We start from the raw sequence: 24,591 nt of genomic DNA, 5'->3' as shown, positions 1-24,591 counted from the left end.
TGTGATCGCCATTCCAGCCCTGTGCTACAGTGATGCAAAATATGAATATTGTACCCAAACGAGTTAAAAGCGTAGAACAAAAGCAGTAAATGTTAACATTTGAAATATGATCACTAGCCAACTGGAAAAACATAAAAGTAGCAGAGGAAAAACCAAGATGAAAGTAAGGTTAAGCAGCATTTCTAGCACATATTCTGGTTAATTAACCTTTCTTCTGTTTCTTTGTTGCGGTTTAACTGTATTATAATTTGTATTTTGTTCTTGCTGGGGGAGAATTGTTTATTTGTTGAAACCGAATTATTCGCAAGTTCCTTTTTTTTGTAGTACATTTTATTTTTGACCAAAGGCTGGACCTTGTGTTAGGTCAGATTATTGTTTTTAGATATGTTTCTGTATTTTACATGACTTCAATAAATATGTTGCGAAACTATTTTGATGTGCAGTTTAGTCTTTTGTTGTGTAATAAAAAAAAATAGTGTTTATATATAAATAAGTGTCTGAACAAACAAGGATGTTATTCTATAAAACATCCCAATAACTGAAATAACATCTCAATAGCGCAAGAAAAACAATTTTTTTTATGGTGAGAACAAAAATCATATTGAGAACACAGGCTGTGCAGGTCTTTTTTTTGCCATTTGCTCAAAAGGTCTCAGCCTTTTTGTTAATGCTATAGAAATTAACAACGGAACGTTACATTTTACTTATAGAGCGCCAGCAGATTCCATAGCGCTGTGGTAATTATACTAATTATATAATTCACATAAAATCACATATATATATATGTGTGTGTGTGTGTGTGTGTGTGTGTGTGTGTGTGTGTGTGTGTGTGCGAATACTCTCTCCACTTAATGTATCGGCTTGTCTTAGTCTGTCAATTCTACTGCTGCGTAAATTGATGGCGCTATTTAAATAAAAGATACTAATATAATAATAATAATAATAATAATAATAATAATAATAATAATACAAAATAATTTGAGTCTTGCCACTGAAAGGCCAAAATAATTAAAAAGGAAAAAAGGGAAAAAAAACACAAATCTTGGAGAATGTTTTCTGGGGATGAGGGTATCACAGGGTCCTACACCCCTTAAAGTCACAGGAATGTGTATAGAACTAGTGTAACTAAATATAACTGTCCAATGGCATAATTGGTGACATAATGGTCTCAGTAAAGTCCAGCCCCCTTAGCCACACCAATAACCACGCCCATCTTTGGAACGTTCGTGAGTACATCGGGCAGACCGAAGCAGCTGCGCATCCTCTTTGAGCAGTGATGTTAATCTACATTTTAGTGTATATTTACTAAGCTTTTAGCACAGAGCTGTTATTTTTATTTAGTTTCCCCCTGCTTCATTATTTATATTAAAATCAAGTCTTTAACTCTTTAAATGCAGAGGGGTTTATAGATATACCCTGTCTGGCACTGTAATGATCATCATTTTTTATTGCATTTCATCCTGTCCCTGTTAACAACATTTTTGGGGAAAAATAACTAAAACAAAAAGGAGTAGAGACACTGGAGCCCCGCCTTGCTCCATGGGCTGCCTCCCCCCGTCTTGGCCTGGGTTTAAACGAGAAGAGTTTGTCTCTTAAACAGAAGGCTGATGAGCAACTCTCTGCGTCAATCCTGGATCTCTGACGTAATAGCTCCGCAATGCTCACCCGCACACCTGGATCTGTGACGCTGTTTGTAGGCATTCTCTATGTGCTGCTCCCTTACATTCCTGCAGAAGATGCCGGGGGTCCCGATGATCGCCTCCCCCAATTGTTCTGTGAGTACTGAACATCGCAGACTCGTTTGTTTCATCATTATTTTGGTTACAGAGTTACTTTATCACATGTTTTTTTTAATGTTCTGTGTATCTTTCTGTCAATCAAAACTTTTGTAACTTTTGTAAAAACATTGAATGTTTCATATTTGCTTAAATCCAAACATATGTTACATATCAGATGCTTGGATCACAGTAATTTGGGGTATTACCAAAGCAGATTGCAGAGCTACAGAAGATGGGCAACTCCCATTAGTCTGAGCCAGAGAGTGGGAGAAACATCTGTCTATCTATGAATATCTATATATCTACATATTCTGGTATTATTATTATTATTATTATTATTATTATTATTTAATACATTAAAAACATTCTGATCAAGGTGCAGCCAATGTTAGTGAATGATTAATTTGGTATAACATGCAGAATTCTTAACCAATAAGATTGCAGATTTTTGATGGTCTGATTTTGGTTGAAAAATTTTTCCTGGTTGAGTTTTTATTCCAGAGGTACTTTAATTTCACATACAGTGTATTCAGAATACATATAAATTATTTTTGCTTTTTAACTTTTATTCTGTGAAATATGGGAAATAAATACATTGCTCAACCTACCTTAAAGATTTGCAGATATGAGCATAATTCTATTTAAATTCATAATAATCCCTATTTGTAAACCGGTGAAGAGCGCTGAGGCAATAAGGCAACTATTTTGTAAACTCTTGTGGGCCGAGCCTTTGGCACCTGTATTTTTCTAACTTATTTCCAGGGCCATGGTATGTGTTGGTGCTATATAAATAAAACATAATAATAATGAGTGATTATGATGTCAAATGGTCTCAAATGTATCTGTTTGATGTAGAAAATAATTTAAATATCTACATTTTTAATTAGATCATATCAGCAAGCAATTCAATTTTGGCCACTATTCAACATAGTATTATGGTGAATTCTGATCACATTATTATGAGATTCCCAAGCACTACATATTATACTTGTAATAAATAATATTCATAAAGTTACATTTAGTTTTGTATTTATAGGTAAAGGCACGTTTCTTATTGAAAGCAAAGAACATCACAAGTGCATTGCAGTGGAATCATCTGAAATTCTCTTAAAAGAATGCAAGCAACTTTCGGAAAACATGTTGTGGAGATGGGCATCGAGACGTCTTCTCTTCAACATGGGGAGCAGTAGATGTCTGGGGCTTAACTTGAGCGGCTCCCACACACCTTTAGAGATGTTGCAATGCGACTCTCCTGATGTAACACAGAGGTGGCGCTTAACTTTTGGCATTCTGATGGGCAATGGCGGCTACAAGGTAGTGGCTGTAGACGGACGTGTAGTGGCCAGCAAGACTTTGTACCACGAGTGGAGGCAGTATATGCCGAATAATGAAAGCTTCTGTGAACAGAGTTCCCAAGGTGACATTAAGATCCATGTTATGGAACGTCTTATCAAATAAATCTTTAATTTTTCACTTCATAGAATTATTAGTACAAGAGTTATTGTTCCCAGGAAACAGGGTTTTGAGAACATCTCAAATTTGGTGGGTCTGCACTGATCCAGCTGTACCCTGATATCTATAAAAAGGAAACTGTTTATCATGTTGGTAGTTTGGCTACTATTTTTATCTCTGGGGTAGACTGGATGGGGTCAGTCCTCCTTATCTCCCTGATTACTATGTCAGGGTCAGGATGGACTTATAATTGGGTTGGTGGGCATTGTGTCAAGCCAAGGGGCTTCTAATGAGCACAGAGTGGCCGTCTGATAATCAGTGTAATTTAGGTATTGGGAAGGCGGCTCTGTGAAAAACTAATCCATTACACAGCAGAACTTGTCGCCTTTTCTGAAAAGTTTCCTGATCTGTCTAGAGCTTTAGAATGTTTACATTATATGTTCCAGAGTTCAATTTGCAATAAAGGTTTTGTATTTTGTTTGATACATAATTACAAAACTGGTGTAAGAGTTTGTTCTCAACCCCTTCTGACAACCACTTTCTGTTTTTGCAGAAATATACTCACTTCGGGGTAACGGTTTGGGTCAACCATGTTTATTTCCATTTAAATACAAAAATATTTGGTACCATGAATGTACTAACAGTGGAAGAGAAGACAGATTATACTGGTGTTCCACCACAATGAATTATGACAGGGATGGAACATGGGGATACTGTCCACATTCTGGTGAGTATACTCGATGATCTGCTTAGGACAGCAAGCCTTTGGGGGAAAAGGGCAGCTACCAGCGCTTGAGGTTATTTGGAACGGCGCCCCCTGCTGATTAGTTACTTCAGGACAACAAAGAGTTTCCTATCTGAAGCTAAATTGCCGACATTCCATTTTGTTATCATGGAATTCATTCTTCTAGCACCATTCTTTCTTACAGTACTTTAGCTTTTACTCCTCTCGTCCATCTCAGATCAAATTGCAATATAAATAAAAGAATAACTCAAACTATACGCTGTGTCGCCAATTCTTTTGTATTGTATTCTTTGTCATACAGAAGCAGGCTGTGGATTATTTTGGGAACAGAACAATGCTACACAGACCTGTTACCAATTCAACTCCGACGCTTCGGTCACTTGGTTCCAAGCCCGTGCCTCTTGTCAAGAGCAAGGTGGAGATCTCCTGAGTATCACCGATGTGGATGAATGGAAATACATATCTGGTAATTTGGCAAATATCTGCCAAGGCTTTTTTAACCTCTTATGCCCAAACACAACGATACGCCCCATGTCCCATTACAGAAAAAGCATGGTGGGGAAAAATGTAGAGATGAGGGAAGCATTGATCCAAAATCATTATATGACATTCTCCTAAAAATGCAGAATTCTCCATATTCTGATTTTGTAAATTATCTTTGAAATATTCTCAATTTTCTGGGGTTTCAGCAAAAAAAACTAGACACAGTTGGGCGCAGGGCCAATGTAAGCGGCTTGTATAGTTTAGTTTGACCTGGTACACTTGCTGGTGTTCTCTGTATATGCCGGTGCAGGTTGAGGACACGGACAAGTACTATCAGGGCTGCCTAGTTGTAGATCATTATGAATCAACATTGCTTACCTGCAAAAACTACTCACTGCTTCCCCGTTAATAGGAATTGGAACACCAAATCTTAACTGTATTCATTTACTTGCATTGAACACCGCAGAGAGATTAAGCAATCAAACTGGGTTCTGGATCGGCATCAATGACTTGAATGGAGCTGCTGGCTGGCAGTGGTCGGATGGATCACCTTTGGCATTGCTGGCCTCAAAATCTGGTACAGAACTTTTTTTTTAAAACATTTTTATTTAAGATATTTCCACTGTTTTGGATTGTGTTTATTTAGTTTGACCTCGGCAGTACAAATTTAAAGAATTTTCCCACTGAACATTTCCTGTTTGTTTTATAGATATTTTTACATTAAAGGGAACTTTATGTCCTACTGGATTTTGATTAACTTTCCTATTGATACTGGAGTACCTAGTGAAAAATTGCTCTAAGGGCCCCTGGCGCTTCCCTTTTTGGTGGCATTAGAACCCTAGGCTACAGTGGGCCCAAAAGACATAGGCAAGAATGCCCAATATGCATTACGGGGGCATTATGGAGGATAGGTAATCCATAAGGGAAAGCTGTATCTTATTGAAGGTCTGTAGTCCAAATGGAATCAGCTTACTCTTTTCCACCCAATAAACGTACATACTTTTATTCACTAAAATCAGAATTCTATGGATTAGAATGTTACTTGATGTGGATACTATGGGAGTAGCCATCTTAACTTCTCAGGAACTGCGTGATCATTTATCTTGATTACCTTTTTCCCTGTTGTTAAGTTGCTGGATGTTTAATGTATGAAGCCTGTGTAAGGCTGAGGGAAATTTCTTGGAAATGTCCACAGCCGTCAGCTTTCCCGAGGTAAACGAGTCCCTTACTGTAATACTTAATACCCAAACAAATCATGTTAAAAGGGAAATTACAAACTTTAAGTCGTTTTAATAAGAGAATTTGGTTTTGTTAAATGTTATGCTAGAAACAGTTACATTTTACATGTGGCTATTGGCATTTTCTGTAGAGCAGTCCCAGCGCTTGTGGAGTTATATATTGTAGTAATAGCATTTAGCAAGCAGCTATTACTCCAAGCGATGTGCCTCAGAGGCTGACTAAAATGAAAAAAAAAGAAAGAAATTCAGGGAAAATACAGAAATGCCCATGAAGACCATAAGAGACAACACCAGGGAGAACGTATAATACAGCAAGTTTATCCATTACTAATTTAACCTTAATTCTTCCGGTCTGTATTTCAGGAATAGGGGACCTGGGTGTCCAAGGAGGGTTTTTAGTGGGGCGGTATCAGCCAAATCCAAGAGATGGGACATAGACAGAATCGGCTGCCATTGTCATGACATTTTAGGGTTTGGAGTACCCCATAATGCCCTTTACTGTGGGCGCCCATGAAAGAGGACTCATTCTCAGTGCCTCAATTCTATTTCACCTCATTCAGGCGCTGAACGGATTTAGGAACAGTTTCCGTTTTACGTGCTGTGGAGAATGAGAAGGTTGGATATTAAATTCCGTTGTCTTTTACACAGATTTGCAAAAGTCCCCGTCTCTGGTCTTTGAACGCGTATTTGATGGACAGTGCGGCATGCTAGACAGTCACAAGTTTAGAAGCTTCCCGTGTTATCTTCCTTCACGTTACGTGTGTAAGAAGTATATTACTCGTAGTGAACGGGAAACGTTTGGTAAGCTTATGCTTTTTCCTATGTATGAAATTTTGAGTTTATTATTCAAAGCCTCATGTTTTGCAGGAAGCATTGCTCTTGGTCTGCATAATGAACACGTTAGTGAATAAGCTGACATTCAAGAAATCAACCCATATTAACTTTGTATTATACAGGGTTAACCAAGCTTTTTTCCTCTGTAAGACTGTCCTTCACAATGCATAGTGAAGTTACTGAGTTCTAAATAGAAAACATCCCAAAAAGTTGACTTAGACTTGACTGATCTCAGATCATTAAATCTCATAGTGGTTTAGGAAGTACTTTTGACGTAAGAAACACAAAGATTTTAAGTGTTTTTTAAAAAAATACATTTGAACTCCTCCAGGGGTAAATTGTAATATGTTGAGAACCGTTCTCTGGATTGAGTATTGAAGAAGGCACTTTGATAGAACCATCTCATCTCATGCCTGTAGATCATAGAATTTTACCCTTTGCTTCTGAAATCCCTGAGAACTTAACCAAAGTGGTTCAAAAAAAAAATTATGAAACAAAAAATATACAAACAGCCGTAACGAAATACTGCTGGGGTCACATAGAACCTTACAGATCTATGTGATATATTTCTTATATTTGCAATATAACTTAATTCATCTTTTAGTTGCTACACCATTGTTTGTGTGCCGTGCTCAATATGAACTTAACTTCATGGACTTTGGGTGTTCTTTCTTTAGTTGTAAAAATTGTAACTGTGTCCCAATCTCGATGTGATTATGGCCTATTTTCATTCAGCATTCTGATGACTTTTTTTTAGCAGGTAATACCATATTATAAGGTTGTCAACCTTTTTTAAGTGGAGACATAATTGTAATATTAATGTATCTTTTATTTTACATGAGATACATGGAAATATTACCCAACAAAGTGTGATTTTGGTTGGTATCCACACAATCGTTATTGTTATAAGCTTCAGAGGGAAGAACTGTCTTGGGACAATGCTTCTGCTGCTTGTCACCTCAGCGGGAGTGAATTGACGAGTTGGACATCACAGGCAGAAGCTGAAATCATAGTGAAAGTTCTAAATAGCGGTGAGTATTGTATAAATGTAATTACTGGTTAGGTAACTTGATATTAAGCCAAAAATTCTGAAGTCTAAGTAGGCCCAAAGAGAGTTAGGGTTACAGGTGCCAGGCAAGAAGCCTTTTTGTCACACCTCGCATACACATGCCATGTTTTTTTTACATATATAATGTCAGTATAGGTATAGATGTTTGGGTGCACCCATACATATTCCAGAGGCTTCTGTTTGCCCCGACCTCCCCACGTAAGGGACCTTTTCTGGTGTAACAACAGAACACCCCTGGTCCATGTGCCCCATACAGCTTTCTGAGTCACCTCGCGCCAAGACCGGTCCTGTTGAGTTATCGCATTTTTGGGCTATTTACCCCTTACCCTTTGTGCAGTATTCTTTTGATTTCCATGAAACTAAGCATCTAACTTGTGGAATCATTAGACCAAAGCATTGACTCCCATCTAATATGATCCCAACATCACATGTCCAACGTTACAGCTCTTCATTCATTAATATTATTCGAGGCTATATAGTTTTCATTAGGACTTTATGGGGCCCTCTGCTCTTCGCCTTTAATCATTATTGTTTTCACATCTGTCATGGAGTGGGGTCAGGTTATAAATTACATTCGCTGTATGTAGATTCTGTAGCTCTTTTTCGTGAGCGTGACAGTTTAATATCACATTAAAATTGATACTATACCATTTAACAATAAGTCTAACGCTTCTTAAGCCATACCGAAACACAAGAGGGCCCTCAAAACCGTAAAGGACAATGAAATATGTTTTATTTTCTTGTGTTTCTGACGTATCGCTTATATTTGCTGAGAATGGAACATAACATATTTCAGCGGGAGGCTGACCTCTCTATTCACCAGTTCTATTACTTCTCAAAAACCGTAATAGAAATGGTGTAAGGGAAGTATATGTATTATTTCTTTATCTGCAGCTCTCTCTTGTGATATTTTAGAAAGTGAGACCCGGGCTTGGATTGGGATGAGTGCAGAACAGCAGCATCCTATTATTTTCCAGTGGGTAGATGGCTCCAACGTGACCTTCACCGACTGGCAGAGAAATGAACCTTTTATATCCCAAGAAGCTGATCGTTTTTGTGTGTTTGCAGAAGGAACCGTAAGTTCTTTGGCTTTCTGCATGTGTAACGTTCTTCATTGACCTCTTCCTTGTTTCTCCTCACTGAAACTCTCTTTGGTGGTCACTTTGGCTTTTCTCTTCCAGATGCTATCAGCACTAACCACTATCAGACCTCTTCTTTGATGTTTAAGTGCAGGACATTAAATTTCTTCTTTCCCCAATTGAACAACAGACATAGCAAAAGTATTAAACAGACAAAAGGCACGGGGCGTTGTATTAGGTCCTCACTCTTGCCTGAAAAGGACTCTGATCATGAATTCGATGTATTGTATAAAATGTACAATAATGATGAATATGGACATAGCCATAGTAGTCCAGGAAAAGGTAGAAGCATATGTCTCTGTACAATTTTTTCAGTAAGCTAATGTTGGCCAAATAAAAATAGCAAAATCTGCATCAAGCTATACAATTACATGTTTTCTGTAACTTTGTGCTCATAAAATATTTTTTTTAATAGAACGGACAATGGAAAGTTAATAACTGTAGCGAAAAAATGTTCTCTGTTTGTAAGAAATCAGGACAGCTTGACTCCATTAGTGAAAATCAATGTGGAAAGGTACGTTTTTTTATTAACCTTAATAAGTGTAAATCTTTTGTGCTCCCATACAGTAACTTAAAACACCGGTGAAATTATCCGCAGAGGCTGCACCCAGCAGTAGCCATTTATTAACCCCTTCATGACAAAGCCCGTACATGTACGGGCTCAAAATGCATTGTTTTCAATGGGTTTTGGGACTGCCCATTGTCCTTGTGTTTGTGTCTTCGAGAGGGTGGTGTATGTGTTTATTTGGGGTCGTTTGGACGTGTGTTTTCATGCATGCCTTTTCCTTATTGCAATAAGCTGTTTAGGATAGGATTAGCCTTGCCACCACCTTGGACGATAAACAAGTCAAACAGCTACATTACAAGTCGAAAGTTACGTTTGGCAAGATCCTCTAAAATGGTTTGAGTTCTAACGCTGGTCAATAAGAAAGTTTTCTATCTGTTAGACACAGTGACAGACCGGGACTCCATGCCAAGGGCTGGACCTTCTTCGGAAATCTAGTCTGTGAAACTTGAGCTTCCTTTGGGACTTTGATCAAAGGTTACAACAACAGATATATACCATCTGTATAAACAGGACTAGCCCAACAGTAATTTATTTATTCTGTTCTTTATACTTCATACGATTTGTGAAAATATCCTCGCATTCTGGCTTTTCACTTTTTTTTCCAGGTTTTATTTCATATGGTTAAAGAAATCTCTTTGAAAAGTTCAGAAACTCATAAACATCGCTTGCCTCGGGGTTTTTGTTATGTATACTCTGTAAAGCAACGCGGTTTACAAACACTGGCTATTTTTAGATAGGGGAAACATAACTAATATAACTAGCAAATGATAATACCCTGACCCAAATGATATCAACTTCAGAGCCTCCAAAGGATCTGTCGAGGATCTTGGTGACATTATGTTCAAACAATAGCAGGATCCAAATCCCCATCAACTACTAAAATACTTTACTTCAAGTATTTTCAATTAAATATTGTACAGTGCAATAGATATGGATCTTTCATAGATGATGTGGACTGATTATATTCAGAGGTGGTGCTGTAATATGAGATGAAGCAGCTTCTTAGGGCCACCATTGGTCTAACGGCCCCCCTCAGAGGATGTGTGATGGGTGAGACAGACCCCTCTTAAAAATAAATCTCTGTAATGTATCTCATTTATTAACAAACGTGTAATAATAAGTATTATGTTCCTTTATTTATGTACGATTATCCATTTTCAGGGGTTGACCCCTCTCGATATTTTGCATAGGGCCCCTGATTTTTTAACCACAAATAACATTAATATTCCAGGACTGGGAAAGATACGGCACAAATTGTTACCGGATTGATGTCACCGAACGAACATTTGACCAGGCGTCGAGTGGCTACCACTGTGCCTCCCCGTTAGCAACCATAACTAACAGGTCTGGATCCAAACATGTCTTAAAGATGTTTACATGTAAAACATTCTCACAAATCCTGTCCATCTGAATTGGCCCTGTCCGTGGCCATTTGGAAGGGAAAAGGGGGATCTGGACCACTTCTATACTTGATGAGTTACTGGGTTTGATGCTTAGACTATAGACTTTATACTACTTTAACCCTGCAAGTACCGTAAGCTCACTGATGCCCTCATTTTTATTTCCTTCTATCTAGGTTTGAACAAGCTTTTGTTAGTAGTATGATCTCTAGTAAGGTACAAACCGAAGACACTCATTTCTGGATCGGTCTACAGGATCGAAATAATTCAGGAGAATACATGTGGGTTACCAACGGAGCATATGAGCAAGCTGTGACCTTCACCAACTGGAATAAAGGTCATCCCAGTAAGTGTGGTTAATATTAAATGCTTATATATAAAGTAGATATTGGCATTTTAAAAAAACAATTTTAAAACAACACTAATCTAAATTTGGTTAAGTTTAGAATCATTTACTCAGTAGTTGGGTTTCTCATAACATCTCCTAGAGGACCTTCCATTGAAGCCATGGGTCGTGGTGCCCAGGGTACCTACAATTTAATGATCTAGAAACTATATGTACAGGGCTGTACAGATAAACGTTTGGGCATGTACTGCATGTTGGTAAACTAACTCATTTGTCTAAAAATGGCTTTGACGCGTCTCGTATTCTCATGCGATTGAGATGTATCTAGATCACCTAGGTGGATGTGCCGCTGTGCGGAATGGGAAGCACCTTGGGCGCTGGGAAGTAAAGGACTGCAATTCGTTTAAGGCAAAGTCACTGTGTAAGAAGACATTGGCCGGTGTAACAAAGAAGCCGTCAGATTCCAGCGAAAACTCTTTGGATTCAAATCATATGTGTGATTTATGGGAATCGGAACCGCATTTTCATCATTGTTACAAGGTAGCATACGAGTATACTGCGTGAATAAATGTAATCGGATGGGCCAGGGCACATAAGAGATTATACAGCGGCGTTAATGTTTAAATATTACATGGCATCTTATCATTGCTTCAAGCTTTGTAAAGACCTTTGGAAGTAGAAACATTGCCCAGGACGCCACAATGAATGCTCTTCTGATTATCACTATATAATAAGGTACTTATTTTGCTTTTGTGCTTTGTAGGTTTACCATCACGAGAAGGTGATCAGGAAAAGAACGTGGTTGGAAGCTGAGGGTTTTTGCCAGGCGTACGGTGCGCACCTTGTTAGCTTTTCACATATAGAAGAGGAGAGATTTGTGGCAGAGCTGGTGGACACCATGTTTCATGGGTAAGTGAGCCCATAGGTCTATAAGTGTCTTACCAAATATTCTCTGCACGGTGTGCAAGACTCAATCCTCTAGTGACTTACATTGTCGAATGCAGTTTATGTACTGTGAGCGTGGAAAAAAAATTATTTTGAAGTCTAATTTAATGTAGCGTCATCATAAAGATTCCATATGATTAGAGACGGGGAGAGTATCGATATTATTTGTACCTTGGAGGAATCTCCTGCTTCAAACTTTCTGCCTGTTGACACGATTTAATTTGATTCTGGAAGTCTTCTCAGAAGAGGAAATTATTAAATTGTGCACATGTGTATTTTTCATCTTAAAATTACTTTTTAAAATGTCTATTTAATCTTTTTTATGGCAGATATGAGGAGAGACAGTTCTGGATCGGATTCAATAAAAGAAATCCATCTTCTGAAGGGTCCTGGGAATGGTCAGATGGTTCACCGGTGAGAGGACTTCGCTTATTCCGCCCTTCTCTCCACACTTTAAGCCTGGTCCTTCTTTCTGACCGTCTTCAATTCTCAATTTATAATTAAAGGCACATTTCTTAATAGTTTTGAAATTGAACGGATGGTATGAAATTAAGGACATTTGGCAAGACTGATATGGATTATATATATATATCTTTGCATCTCACTTGAACACTGATTTGACACAGGTGGTGTCTTCGCTTATAGAAGACACGTTTGATGAGGATGAATCCTTAAACTGTGCGGTTTACCGAGCCGATAACAAAGTAGTCCCCGTGCACTGCGATTCAAAGTTTGAATGGATCTGCAAAATGCCAAAAGGTAAATAAAAGAAATTTGTAATGTCAAAATACATTTTGATTCAGTTTAACTCTAGGTTTTACTTTGTAACCTTTACCTAAACGTTTAGATAGCGCTGTTAGATTCTTCTATGTATTTTTCCATCTTTTTGCATTTCATCTCCTGTGACTGTTCAGCGCCGATTTTATTGGGGTGTTGGTAATTGTAACAAGCGCCCTGGACGTACATTAGTTTAGACTATAAACAAGTCTCTGGCACTTGACATTGTTTATACCCATGAAGTTCCTTCATAAAGCTCTAATCACAAATATCTTGGGTCAAGAAAGCAATTTAAAACTTATGACTCAACAGCATAGCAGCTCCTACCTACAATAAAAGAAACAATAAGAGATGCTTTTTATTACCACTTAAGTGAAAAGGTAAAGACAACATTAACAATATGTCGTATTTAGGACCAGATATAATCTACAATGTGTACCCAGGGAGATATTGACTTTGGGTGCCGCCCTAAGCCCGACCCAGGGCAGCTCTCCAGGCCTCTGCTCCACGGGCACCGTCTTCTTAATGGAGTGCGGAGATATCATGTCATATCCTGGCACTTCGTATCCTAAAGGCGTGCACTGAGCTATTTATTATATTAAATCAGTCAAATTAAAAATAAAAGTCTGTTCTATACATCATCGTCATAGAGAGCATCGTCGGTGAGCTGACTCCTTCCTATTCTACACAGATCATGTCTAAGACTCCCAATAGGTGCTTTTGTTACCAGTATGTTACCAGTATGCTACCAGTATGTTACCAGTATGTTACCAGTATGCTATAGCTCATATCCCTCCTTAAATTCAGGTGACACAACTAAGCGCATCTTTTAATAATGACAAGTCAAGGTTTTCTAGAGGGCTGCTATTGGAGATATTTGGGTAACATTTGGGCAATTTGATGAGCCATTACGTAGATTCATGTTTCCTAGATTAATGTTCAGAAAACAAAAAATCAGGAAATCTAGTAGATATGTGGAATATCCTTCCAATGACACGGAAGGTCAGGGGGGGAAAAATAGACTAATGATTTATAGCATTTCTATGATGTCATACAATTTATTTTTACTGTTTCTTATATCTTTTGTTACAGGCATGACTCCAAAGATACCAGAGTGGCATGTCAGAGGTACATTAGAATATTAGAAGCGTTTTGTATTCGTTCCCTGCATTCATTTATTATCTACATTTTGTATTTGTATCCCACACCTAATACAATTTTGCAATTACTTTCTGACTAATTCAAAACCTTTGGTCCGATCAGGGGATCTAGACCAATACTATTGTTGTCAGCGGTTTATATAGCGCCATCATACTCCATAGTAGGTAAATAGGAAATAACAATGGTTTACCCAATTCCTTTTTTTTTACAGATATTCCTTGGGTTTTCTTTCAAGGATACGAATATTTATTCTACGACCAACCCTTTCAATTTCTGGGGTTTGAATTTGTCTGTGCTTGGCTTGGGAGTGAAAGGGTTACCATACATTCCCCGGCAGAACAAGCTTTTATTTACAACAGAATAAAAAAGGTAGGATTTGCCTATAACGGCATGTACCAGTTCATTGGTAAACTTTACATCAGTATTATGTAAGTGTAACTGTTTTTAACCCCTTAATGCAAATCCAAAATGCATTGTATTCAATGGGTTTAGGGACCGCCCATTGTCCTTAAGGGGTTAACATGTAACCCCCTTAAAGTGTTGATGGATCTGCTAAGACATTGAAAAAAGGTAAAAGGTTCCTGCTGTCTGTTGACTTCTCCCAACACCGCACTCTAGAGGAATGCTGGACTATTGCCCCGGGCTGCACTCCTTTCATGTGTAAATGCCTCTTAGAGCAGGTTTTTCTAGACCGGCATGCATATGGTATAATTTGCTATTGCTAGGTGAGGCACCATGGTTCAAGCAGGACGGAGCACAGTTGGGTGGATCAGTCACATGGAGGAAGGGTGATCACAAACTGAAGCAAAGCCGGCTCTGCAACTACTGAGTTACAAGCCTAGCCTGCTTACTATGTTATTTATTTCCCCAGTTAGTCCATTTTCTTGATGTTCTCTTACCACGTTGACTTTTTTCACGCCTCCCACCTTCTTAACTCAATTCTACCTCACTCCTACCTACCCCCAAAAAAATTCTTCCTCTCCCCTTTAATTTTTTACCTAGTTTCTATGTGCTCCTTGGCCTTTTATCTCCGCTCGCTCCAGTCCTTGAAGGAACATTTATGTCCCCCTCCTATGTGAACCAATCTACGGAGGTACTTGGTCCTGCTTTGCAGGTACCAATGATACCAACGTATCATCTGATCTCCATAACCAGCCCATTGACCGTGGACCATTGACCATAGACCGTCCTGCCATCTCTTCAGGCAACAGAGCAAGTTCACTCCATTGGTAGAACTGGACAAAAGTGGGCAAAAACTGCTAGTTCCTGCATATTGACCCCAAAACACTTTTCAAGAAAAAATTACATGCGCCTTGACACAATGAGCAGTCATTTGACGTATATGTAGGTGTTACGACTGTATGATGCTGCTGCTTCCAAAACAAAAAGTCCTGTTTTTATAGGTACTAACGTTCTTAATGCATTTATATTTATCTCCCTCACATCTAGGGAGAAGGTTTAAAAAATGTCACTTAAAAAAATAAATTGAAAAAGAAAAATGTCTGTTTTTTTAAGAAATAATCCGAAATAATCGTAGGAACAGTCGAGCTTTCAGTACGTGCAGCATTGCGACACCTATTCTTAATCAACAGATATCAAAGAAGAGGCAGAACTGGTGGATCGGACATCTCCATGAAAGCCCGCATGATGGATTGCAAAGGTATCTGTCGAAAGTATGTTTATTTTATTTTATGAGCTGTCTTGTAAATAGATAGATGTCACTATATCACATGGATGGGAAATTATTCCATGGAACTAACTTTCGACAGAGTCTTGGATTGGGGGCACTTGGCAGCCAAATACATATAATTATATAAATTTTATCCATATGTTATTTATTTCTATATACTTCTGGATTCTGAAACACTTTGTGTGTGTGTTTTTTCTTTTGATGTGTTAAGCGATATTCCTTTCTCATTCAGCTTCTCTTTACTAAGTAGACTTCCTTATGCGGTCGGTGACTACCCTTGTAAACCACCGATGTCTCATTCCCTTTTGTGAAATAATATTAATACACCTCCCTAAATCGTCTTGGTTATACATTTTATTCTTCTAGTATTACATCTGTGTTTTTGAGACACTCTTCCTCTCTCCCTGTCCTATACCTCTCTATTTACAAATTAGGAGTACATTGCCACAACATATATTGATAATAATTTCTAATATTTTATATATATATTTTTATTTTTTTATTAGTTTTTTATTTTTTTATTTTGCAAGTGATTGTTCTGCAGCAATTTTAGAATCTTGAAGACATTTTGTCCAGAGTCTTGTAGAAAACCCTCCTTCGGTCTTCTTTGATTGGTCTTTTCTATACTACCCTCTGCTAAGCGCACTCCATTGTTGTATATACTTTTGGTGCAGGTGGACAGACGGACTCCCTATGAAATACACAAACTGGGAGGGTGCGTTCGATATCACCAACGTATCTTTGAACGTCCCACAGTGTGCTTACATTTCTTCAGACACAGGTCTGTATGAGGGAATTATTCATTCATGTAGAACAGGTAGATGATCATTGTAACCGTTTTAGCCGCATGGAGCTTCTGATACCAATCATGTTCCTCGGCCTCTACAACTACTGAGCTTTGGATAATCTCAAAATGTACATTGAAGATAGAAATGTGAGACGTCCCTGCCCTCAATGAAAGGTGAAGAATGTTCAAGGGAACTTGTGTAGAACTTTTGTTGGCTTGAAGCCCATCGCAAATAAGCAAACAAGAAGTGAATAGGAAGGTTCTTCTAAAGAAACCAATGCATAAAGTGGTATCTGATTGGTGATTATTAAACACTGTACATTTTCTGCTATTAAAAAATATAAAAGTTACATAAATCAGTAACATGCACAGCATATACTGTAGATATAAAAAACGTGATGGATCTAGATGTTGTACATTGAGAGTCCAGTGCCTTTTACGTGGTAAGACTGGTCATTTATTTACATGATTCTATTTGATTTTATAATTCCTACTTGTGTTTTTTAGGACTTTGGGGTTTTTCGGAATGTTCTGCATTGAACCCTGGAATCTGCAGAACAGATAAAACATTTAAAGTCGAAAAAGAAACTTATACATTTCCCATGGAAGACTTCAAGAATGGGACTTGTCCTCCGCAATGGATTCACTATGGACGCAAGGTAATCAGCAACAGACAGAGTTAAGATTTCCCATTACAGAACTTTAATATTGAGATCTAAATCCCTCCGTCCCTCCTGATGTCCCTGTTTTCTAGGAGCTCGGAATGTTTGCAGAGTAAGGGTCTACATCCCTAGAACAATCATTAAAAAAAACAGCAGAAATTGCGTTTATAGATTAATATATATAAATTAAATACATTACTATTCTAAGTACCTTGCTCAGTGACATATATAGCACAATGTCACAATGTCACATAAACGTAAAAGGCCCACAACTGCTGCAACCTCTAAAACGTTATTGTCCCCATTTGGGCATTTTAGATGCTGGGAGAATTTACCAACCCGCGTAACTCACCCATACTCATCTTCTCACTTTTATAATAAGCTGCACTTAGGTATCGTGAAATGGGAAACAGATTAGGGGTTAACAGTAGGGGTGCCGTAATCAGCCTTTCTTTTAAGGACACATCTAATTTGTTGCTGACCACCATTATGGGAGATGAATAAACCTGTCAGTAAGGGGAGGGGGATATAGTAGGCAGCAAGTGAACATTTTGTCCTCAAAGTTGATGCGTTAGAAGCAGGACTTGTGGGGGGTTCCCGGTCTGCAGTGGTTGGTACCTATCAAAAGTGGTCCAAGGAAGGAAACCCAGTAAACAGGGTCATCGACGACCATGCCTCATTGATGCACGTGGGGGCTAAGGCTGACAATGGGTATGTGAGCATGAAAACTGGACCACGGAGCAATTGTAGAAGGTGGCTGGTCGGATTAATCACGTTTTCTTTTACATCACGTGGATTGCCTGGTGCATCGCTTACCTGGAGAGCACACGGCACCAGGATGTACTATGGGAAGAAGGCAAGCCGGCGGAGGCAGTGTGATGCTTTGGGAAATGTTCTACTGGGAAACCTTGGCCTCCTGCCTTTCATGTAGATGTTACTTTGACACATATCACCTACCTAAGCATTGTTGCAGACCATGGACACCCTTTGATGGACACGGTATTCCCTGATGACCTCTTTCAGAAGGATAATGCGCCCTGCCACGAAGCAAAATTGGTTCAGGAATGGTTTGAGGAACAACGAGTTCAAGGTGTTGACCTGGCCTCCAAATTCCCCAGATGTGCTGGACAAACATGTCCATTCCATAGAGGCCACCACCTAAAGGACAGGCTCTGCTGCTAACGTCTTGGTGCCGATACCACAGCTCACCTTCAGAGGTCTAGTGTAGTCCATGCCTCGATGGGTCAGGGCTGTTTTGGTGGCAGAGGGGGGACCTACACGATATTAGGCAGGTGGTCATAATTTTATGTATGTGTATATTTACCATATAAATATTTTCTAAGCCCTGGAAATTAATATTTATGTGTTCCATTTTATGAACAGTGTTTCTTTGTGCATAAAGGTGAAGATAATGGGATACTGGACAGCTGGTTCGATGCACAGGAATACTGCAACAGCCATGGCGGTAATCTTGTCTGCATTGAAAATGAAATAGAACAAGGTATTTAACCCTTTACGCTATTAATGTATTTGTCTTAGTCTGTCAATCTGTAGTTTTGTCATGTCCCTGAAATTTATGTACCGCAAGAACTGCTGCATTACATGTGGGCGCTGTATACAGTAAATAAGAGAATAATAATACAAAACTGATACAAAACTGAAAAGAGATAAAATACAATAAATTTGTAGAACACTGATATAAAATCGCACCATGTTTACTTCCCCAAACCCTTGGGTTTGTGTTGCAAGCGGTGCTGAAAGAAGACACCCAGCTGTCCCACTGCCAAGGATCAATGCTCCGCGTCAGCAGTGTGTCCGCGTTGTTTGCAAGACAAGCACAAAGGCGTCAGGGAAGAACTATAATGCAGCGTGAAAAATATATTCGTGAAAAATATCATAAACCTGTATGATTGCCAAAGCAATATGTGCGGTATTTGTGCTTAGTGTACAGCATAGGAAATTGTATGACTAGATGATAATGGTTACACGATTATTCACAAGTAATCCTTTCCTTTTCGTAGCTTTTGTGGTTATTCAACTTTTCGGGGAGAAAAATGGTTTTTGGATTAATTTGCGGAACAGTGACTACGAAAAATGGGAAAGTGGTCTTTCTAGAAAATATTCCAACTGGTCTCCAGTAGAGTCAATTCATGTAAGTTTTAGGGGAAACCCGGTTTGTGGCTTTGTTAAAAATTTTATTTTTTAAACATTTTACTTAGTATTTCTTAGGTGAAGTTCTTTCTTTTGAGCATTAAATACAATATCATACACACAGTAGCATGGAAGAGAAGTGGTTTTAACTTCATTGAGTATTCCCTTAAGATGTATGACATAATACTACTACCGCAGGGTGATGCGGGGAGGAGATCAGGTATGATTTATACATTATGCTCATCTTTTCCAGGAGAAGGCAACCATTACTAATGGAAGTTCAGACAACCAGCGGGCTCTGTGTGGTGTAATATCGAGCAATGGTGATCGCCATGCCACTGGGAAATGGTACCTCGACCAGTGCAATAGAAAAGGCTATGGATTAGTTTGTGAGAAAAGACAAGGTACTATTTTTCATCTGTCATTCCATCAATGCCATCTTCCTAGCTGACACCTATCTATTCCCATCAAGGAACCATACGCACATTCACACCGACTCTCGGTGGTCTTAGCGTGGCATCAATATGCCAGAGCAGCCTGTTTAGCACCCCTGTTCAAAGGAGGTATTAGTGCATTCACTTTGTATAGGACCTTACGGGGTTAATACTTTTAGGATTGCTCCAGCCCCAGTTAGTGCCCATAAGGTTCTATAATTGTTACCCGTCAGTGTTAGGCATCTATAGGGTTTTGAAACAAAGTATCTGTTCATTAACATACAAAGCTATATCAATTTATTTATTTTCTCTATTATTTTATTAAGTATCTAATAAAAGTCATGTTTTACCTTCTCCTCAGTAGTTATGCTTCCTTTGGGTGGCCCTCTTGATCAGTTACTGATAGTTAAGGTCAACAGCAAGCAGTTTCTATGTAATTGCTTACCCAGTTTATATCATTATAGAACGTATTTTATATGAATTTAGGTTTGTATCCCGTTGAAGGCAAGATGTTCTTTTGTTTGGGTCACACACTCAGTCTAGTAAGCAGGCCAGGAATCGTTCATCTTCTTCCTTTCATTTGAACAGATATTGCTGCTCATAGTTTTAATGAAACTGAAATGTACCCAGTGCTGGACATCATGGAATACGGGCACAAAACCTACAAAATGATCTCTGGCAACGTAACGTGGTACGAGGCTTACACGAGCTGCCGGGGATACGGGGCTGATTTGGTCAGCGTGACTGATGAGTATCACCAGGCCTTCCTGACGGTCATCATAAACCGACTGGGTTATTCCCACTGGATTGGATTCTCCACGGTAGATGTAGGTTTATTTCATCATTATTATACTTTTATAGTTTGTCATGATGGGCTTTTTTAACATTGGTACATTTTGTTGTACCATTGAGCATAGATATATCAGAGTCCAGGCTGAGGGGCTTTGGTAGGGAAAACCAGTTCCGGGACATGGGTCTCGCAAGATTTATGGTAAATCTATGTCAGATTTGATCAGGCATTTCTATTTTTTTCCATTAATCATTGGGGCCTGAGCTACTGTTGAAGCTGTTTATACCACAATGCTACTTACTGGCAAGTGATACATAATGTGCTCATTCTCAGGATTTTTATTTTAGAATACAATTAAATGACCCAGATAGCTACTGTTTCTGATTGAGTTTCAGTCTATTGAAAATAACTTTGGTTACAACTAAAGCTTTTTACATATTAGAAGGGACGCCATTTTGAATGGGCTGATGGCTCCAACTCTACATTCACTGCATGGGAAGATGAAGAGTCTCCATTTGGTGGAAACTGTGCCTATATGGACATTGATGGATACTGGGGAATGGAAGACTGTGACCATGAACTCCAAGGGGCTGTCTGTCTTCTGTCCAAAAGTATGTAGGCTTTGTGTGATCTGACCGGTTTTATTCATTTATTCACCAGAGGTGCAGAAACAGATGGACTCACACCATAGACCAGGTCATCAAACCTAAAGACTTTCCTGAGGACTCTGATTTTGGAATTTAAGACCTGTGGTGTCCATACGCAGGTTCAGTATCCCCGACATGGATAACTAATAGACTTGTGCAAATTGACCCAAAAATAGACATGTTTTTTGTTTTGCTTTTGGCCCATTCATTTTCAGATACACGCATTGGTGGGGCATAGGCAAGGAATAGATCATACTTAGATGGGGCAAATGTTTGACCAACACCCACCCGTCTCCCACTGTTTCATGTAGATAATATAATTTTTTTGTGTATGTTTTACAGATAATACGGGTTTTGTAGACCATCCTGTGGGTACAAGTAAGTCTACGCTTGCTCATGCTTTTAATAAAAACAATTCAACAAAACATTCCATTACTGAGATGCGGATTTATGTGGAAACGGTGATTCCGAAAATCATAAAAAAAAGCAAGTTTATGTTGCCCGTTTCTCATGACTGAACCATCCCAGTGATACAGAGAGTGTAGTAAAGTAATTGACTGGAGGCGTGTGAGATCTGCCTTCCTTTAAAAGGATGTTAAATACCCCCGGGGTGAGATGTGTCCTGTGTAGAGTAACTCGGGTTTGCTGAGACTCGCATAAGGGGCCGTAGAGTGGAGCTCCAGGAAAGTTGAGAAAGGGCTTTCTATTTTTTGTAACTTTGTATGTATTACTGAAGCTGGGGCAACATGTATAGTTAGCATTGGTGGCTCTTGTTGCTAATAATTGTAAACCTTAGCCATCAGTGGTCCTGTTTTTTTTGGGACAGTCCTAACAACCAGGCTTATGATCTGACCATCCAAAGCTCCATCAAATGTCAAGATTACGGGGATTGCCAGTAGCTTTTCCATGCGCAGGGTCTGAATCGAAGCAATGTCGTGATGTTCTCTCCACAATATCCGGCAGTCCTGGTAATGACTATGTTGGCCAGGATAACCGGAGGCCAGGACATTAGCAAATTTGGCAGATACGCTGCAGCTAATGACCGCAACCAGTGTGAATGCACAAGCAGCTCAGAAGCGCAGCCGCAGACACACATTTTCATTCTGTGTGAAGATGTGTTTTGCATCGTCTACAAGACATAACATAAAAGCGGACGTTAATGATGTTCCATAATCTTGGCACAACACAACCAGATTCAACCGGCTTCGGCTCACGTCTTTTTCGCAATCAGACCAGGTTAGGAGAGCAAAACAGAGTGAAAACAAGTCAGTTAAACATTTGATATAACAAATATTACCATAAAGTTTAGCTTTTAACTATCCTAACATGCTGTTTAACCTTAATAGCCCTGGGTGAACTGCCACGTACAGCGAAGAACCTTAACTAGGTCCTTCAAAAAGAAGAAGAGTGCCCTCCCTAACAATTTGTTTCCTTTTCAATTCCTCAATCCCCCCAAAAATGTCTCCCCTGCTCTTAATTTAGCTGGTATAGCTACATCCCTAAACCTTTGCCATGCACCCCTTCTTCACAGTAGAGTAACAAAAATGCCGGCCCCCCTACAAGACAAACGGTGGGGGCCTCCAATCTGCTCCCACGCACAGTAAAATACTTGCTTACACACACTAACACACTGTTACACACTTACACACATACTAACATACTTACACACACTTACACACACACACTAACACACTGTTTCACACTTACACACACATACAAACATACATAAACATATGCTCCCACACACACACATACTTACACACAGTAATATGCTTACAAAGACACCCATAGTAACATGCTTACACACACGATAACATATGTACACGCACATGGTAACATACTAACATACTTACACACACTTTCACCCATGACACCTTCGCCAGGACTAGGTGGGCAGAGCAACTTTAGAAACCAGTCGGATTATAGGCGGCCGGTCCATATATGAGGGGAATCGCAGGGAAAGGTTCTGAGGTGGATAGCGGGAAGAGAACTGGGAGTTGAAATAAGCAGCCAGCCAGCGACAGACAACCCCCAGGCGACCGCAGCTCCTGCATTCGGCATTTTCAAACCGAAACATAACTAAATAGAATGACTGTATTTTCTCTTTGCTTTCAGCGATAAATCACGAGGCTATTCCGGTTGCTGTGGCGTCGTTCGTGACGCTGCTTGGTTTGCTGTTCCTGGGCTACGTCTTCCATCGGAACAAGCGTTTCTGCAGCACAGCCACAAACCTTCCGACGCTGCCGCGGTCACAAGCCTGCGCCGAGGCCGGGGAGACAGAGGAACTATCCTTATTACAGAATTAAAAGCAGAACGTGACAAGGGGCTTCAGCAACAGGGAAACTAAAACATGGACGCCTGAGTCAATGTCATTTTTTTCAAACTTCTTGTCTTGTCTCTTTCCCGCTGTAAATGTGCACGCCTGAATCCCATTATTTGAAAACCTTATATTATTTATAATAAAGTTATTCCGCCCTGTTCTTTTTGCTGTAAATCAGCACGGATACATTCGTCAGAATTGCGCTCCAGGTGGTGTGGCTTCACATGGAGGCGGGCTAGCTGTGAGTGGGATGGGGCTAAACCCCAGACAACTTTTAATGGGCTGGGTGTAGAAATGTGGGCAGGGAGTGGGTGTGGCCATGTCCGAAGAAAGAAGAAAGTGACTCGGAGACCAGGGGAAGTCGGAAATCACCTGGAGACTCCGGGTTAAACCCAGCGATATCCCAGGTATGATGGCTGTGATTCAACATATAAATTATGCATCAGATATATAAACAAAAGCAGCACACACTCAGTTACTAAAAATATAATTTCATAATCAATAAAAAAAAACGACGAAATTGGCAGGTGAGGCGGGTGCACTATACCCTGGTGCCCGGTAACCGAGGAGCTAAGCGGTGTCACATAATGCACCAAATAAAAAAATATTTTTGCTATTTTTTCTTTTTTTTTCAATGTGATTTGGGCTTATAACCAGCTTACCTTGTGGCGGCTGACATTATCAGCAATAGTAGGTAGGACTTGCTATCACCATGTTGTAGTGCAGTTTAGGAAGGTGGAGCGATACTATGGATTAAAAAAACACAAAACTGGTTACTCTGGATGTTGCCGTTAAAGGGTGTGATGTGAATGATTCCTGTGATAGAATGCACAGTATCTCCCGTTTCATTGTCTCTACCAACCCTGCACAAGCCAGGAATCGGACGCACTACTTCTTCAGGGAAACCAGCGGTGGGCTGCGGCTCTATCAATTATTTTTATTTTAAAAGGATTTGGGGTTAGTAACGGGACGGTAACCCTGATGTCATAGTGACATCTCCAAGGCTGCTACATTATTTTGTTTTTAATTATTTTTTCCTAATGTTTTAATTATTTTTAATTAGCATTTTTTTTTATTCTTGGATTTCAGCTGCAGCTGCCTCTGGGTCATAAGCTACCAGCCTTCCCTCGCCCCTTCTTAGGAGGGACAGTCCCTCTTTAATACTCAAATCCTTC

General features: G+C 39.4%; 1 protein-coding gene across 1 annotated transcript; it reads left to right on the top strand.

The window, feature by feature from the left end:
• The first annotated feature begins 1,589 nt into the window (after positions 1–1,589).
• Positions 1,590–23,569, top strand: PLA2R1 (phospholipase A2 receptor 1). Its single transcript, XM_053471830.1, has 27 exons — positions 1,590–1,775; positions 2,815–3,195; positions 3,784–3,957; positions 4,277–4,441; positions 4,925–5,035; positions 6,345–6,497; positions 7,373–7,561; positions 8,515–8,675; positions 9,154–9,252; positions 10,538–10,650; positions 10,883–11,052; positions 11,381–11,592; positions 11,816–11,961; positions 12,327–12,411; positions 12,624–12,756; positions 13,867–13,902; positions 14,147–14,304; positions 15,528–15,595; positions 16,300–16,406; positions 16,920–17,071; positions 18,458–18,575; positions 19,096–19,226; positions 19,479–19,629; positions 20,248–20,486; positions 20,892–21,060; positions 21,439–21,474; positions 23,212–23,569. Exons 1-27 carry the CDS (start codon positions 1,658–1,660, stop codon positions 23,400–23,402), a joined length of 3,966 nt encoding a protein of 1,321 aa, XP_053327805.1. The 5' UTR covers positions 1,590–1,657; the 3' UTR covers positions 23,403–23,569.
• Positions 23,570–24,591: the final 1,022 nt, after the last annotated feature.

This window comes from Spea bombifrons, chromosome 7 (assembly GCF_027358695.1).
Source record: "Spea bombifrons isolate aSpeBom1 chromosome 7, aSpeBom1.2.pri, whole genome shotgun sequence".
NCBI lineage: Eukaryota > Metazoa > Chordata > Amphibia > Anura > Pelobatidae > Spea > Spea bombifrons.
The sequence above is the reverse complement of the archived record's forward strand: the minus strand, read 5'-3'. Positions and strand labels throughout refer to the sequence as shown.

Coding starts and splice junctions, on each gene's coding strand:
- PLA2R1 (XM_053471830.1), top strand. CDS start 1,658: ATGCTCACCCGCACACCTGGATCTGTGACGCTGTTTGTAGGCATTCTC. Junction 13,903..14,146: donor ACCAGAGTGGCATGTCAGAG/GTACATTAGAAT, acceptor TTTTTTTTACAG/ATATTCCTTGGGTTTTCTTT. Junction 21,475..23,211: donor AGACCATCCTGTGGGTACAA/GTAAGTCTACGC, acceptor CTTTGCTTTCAG/CGATAAATCACGAGGCTATT.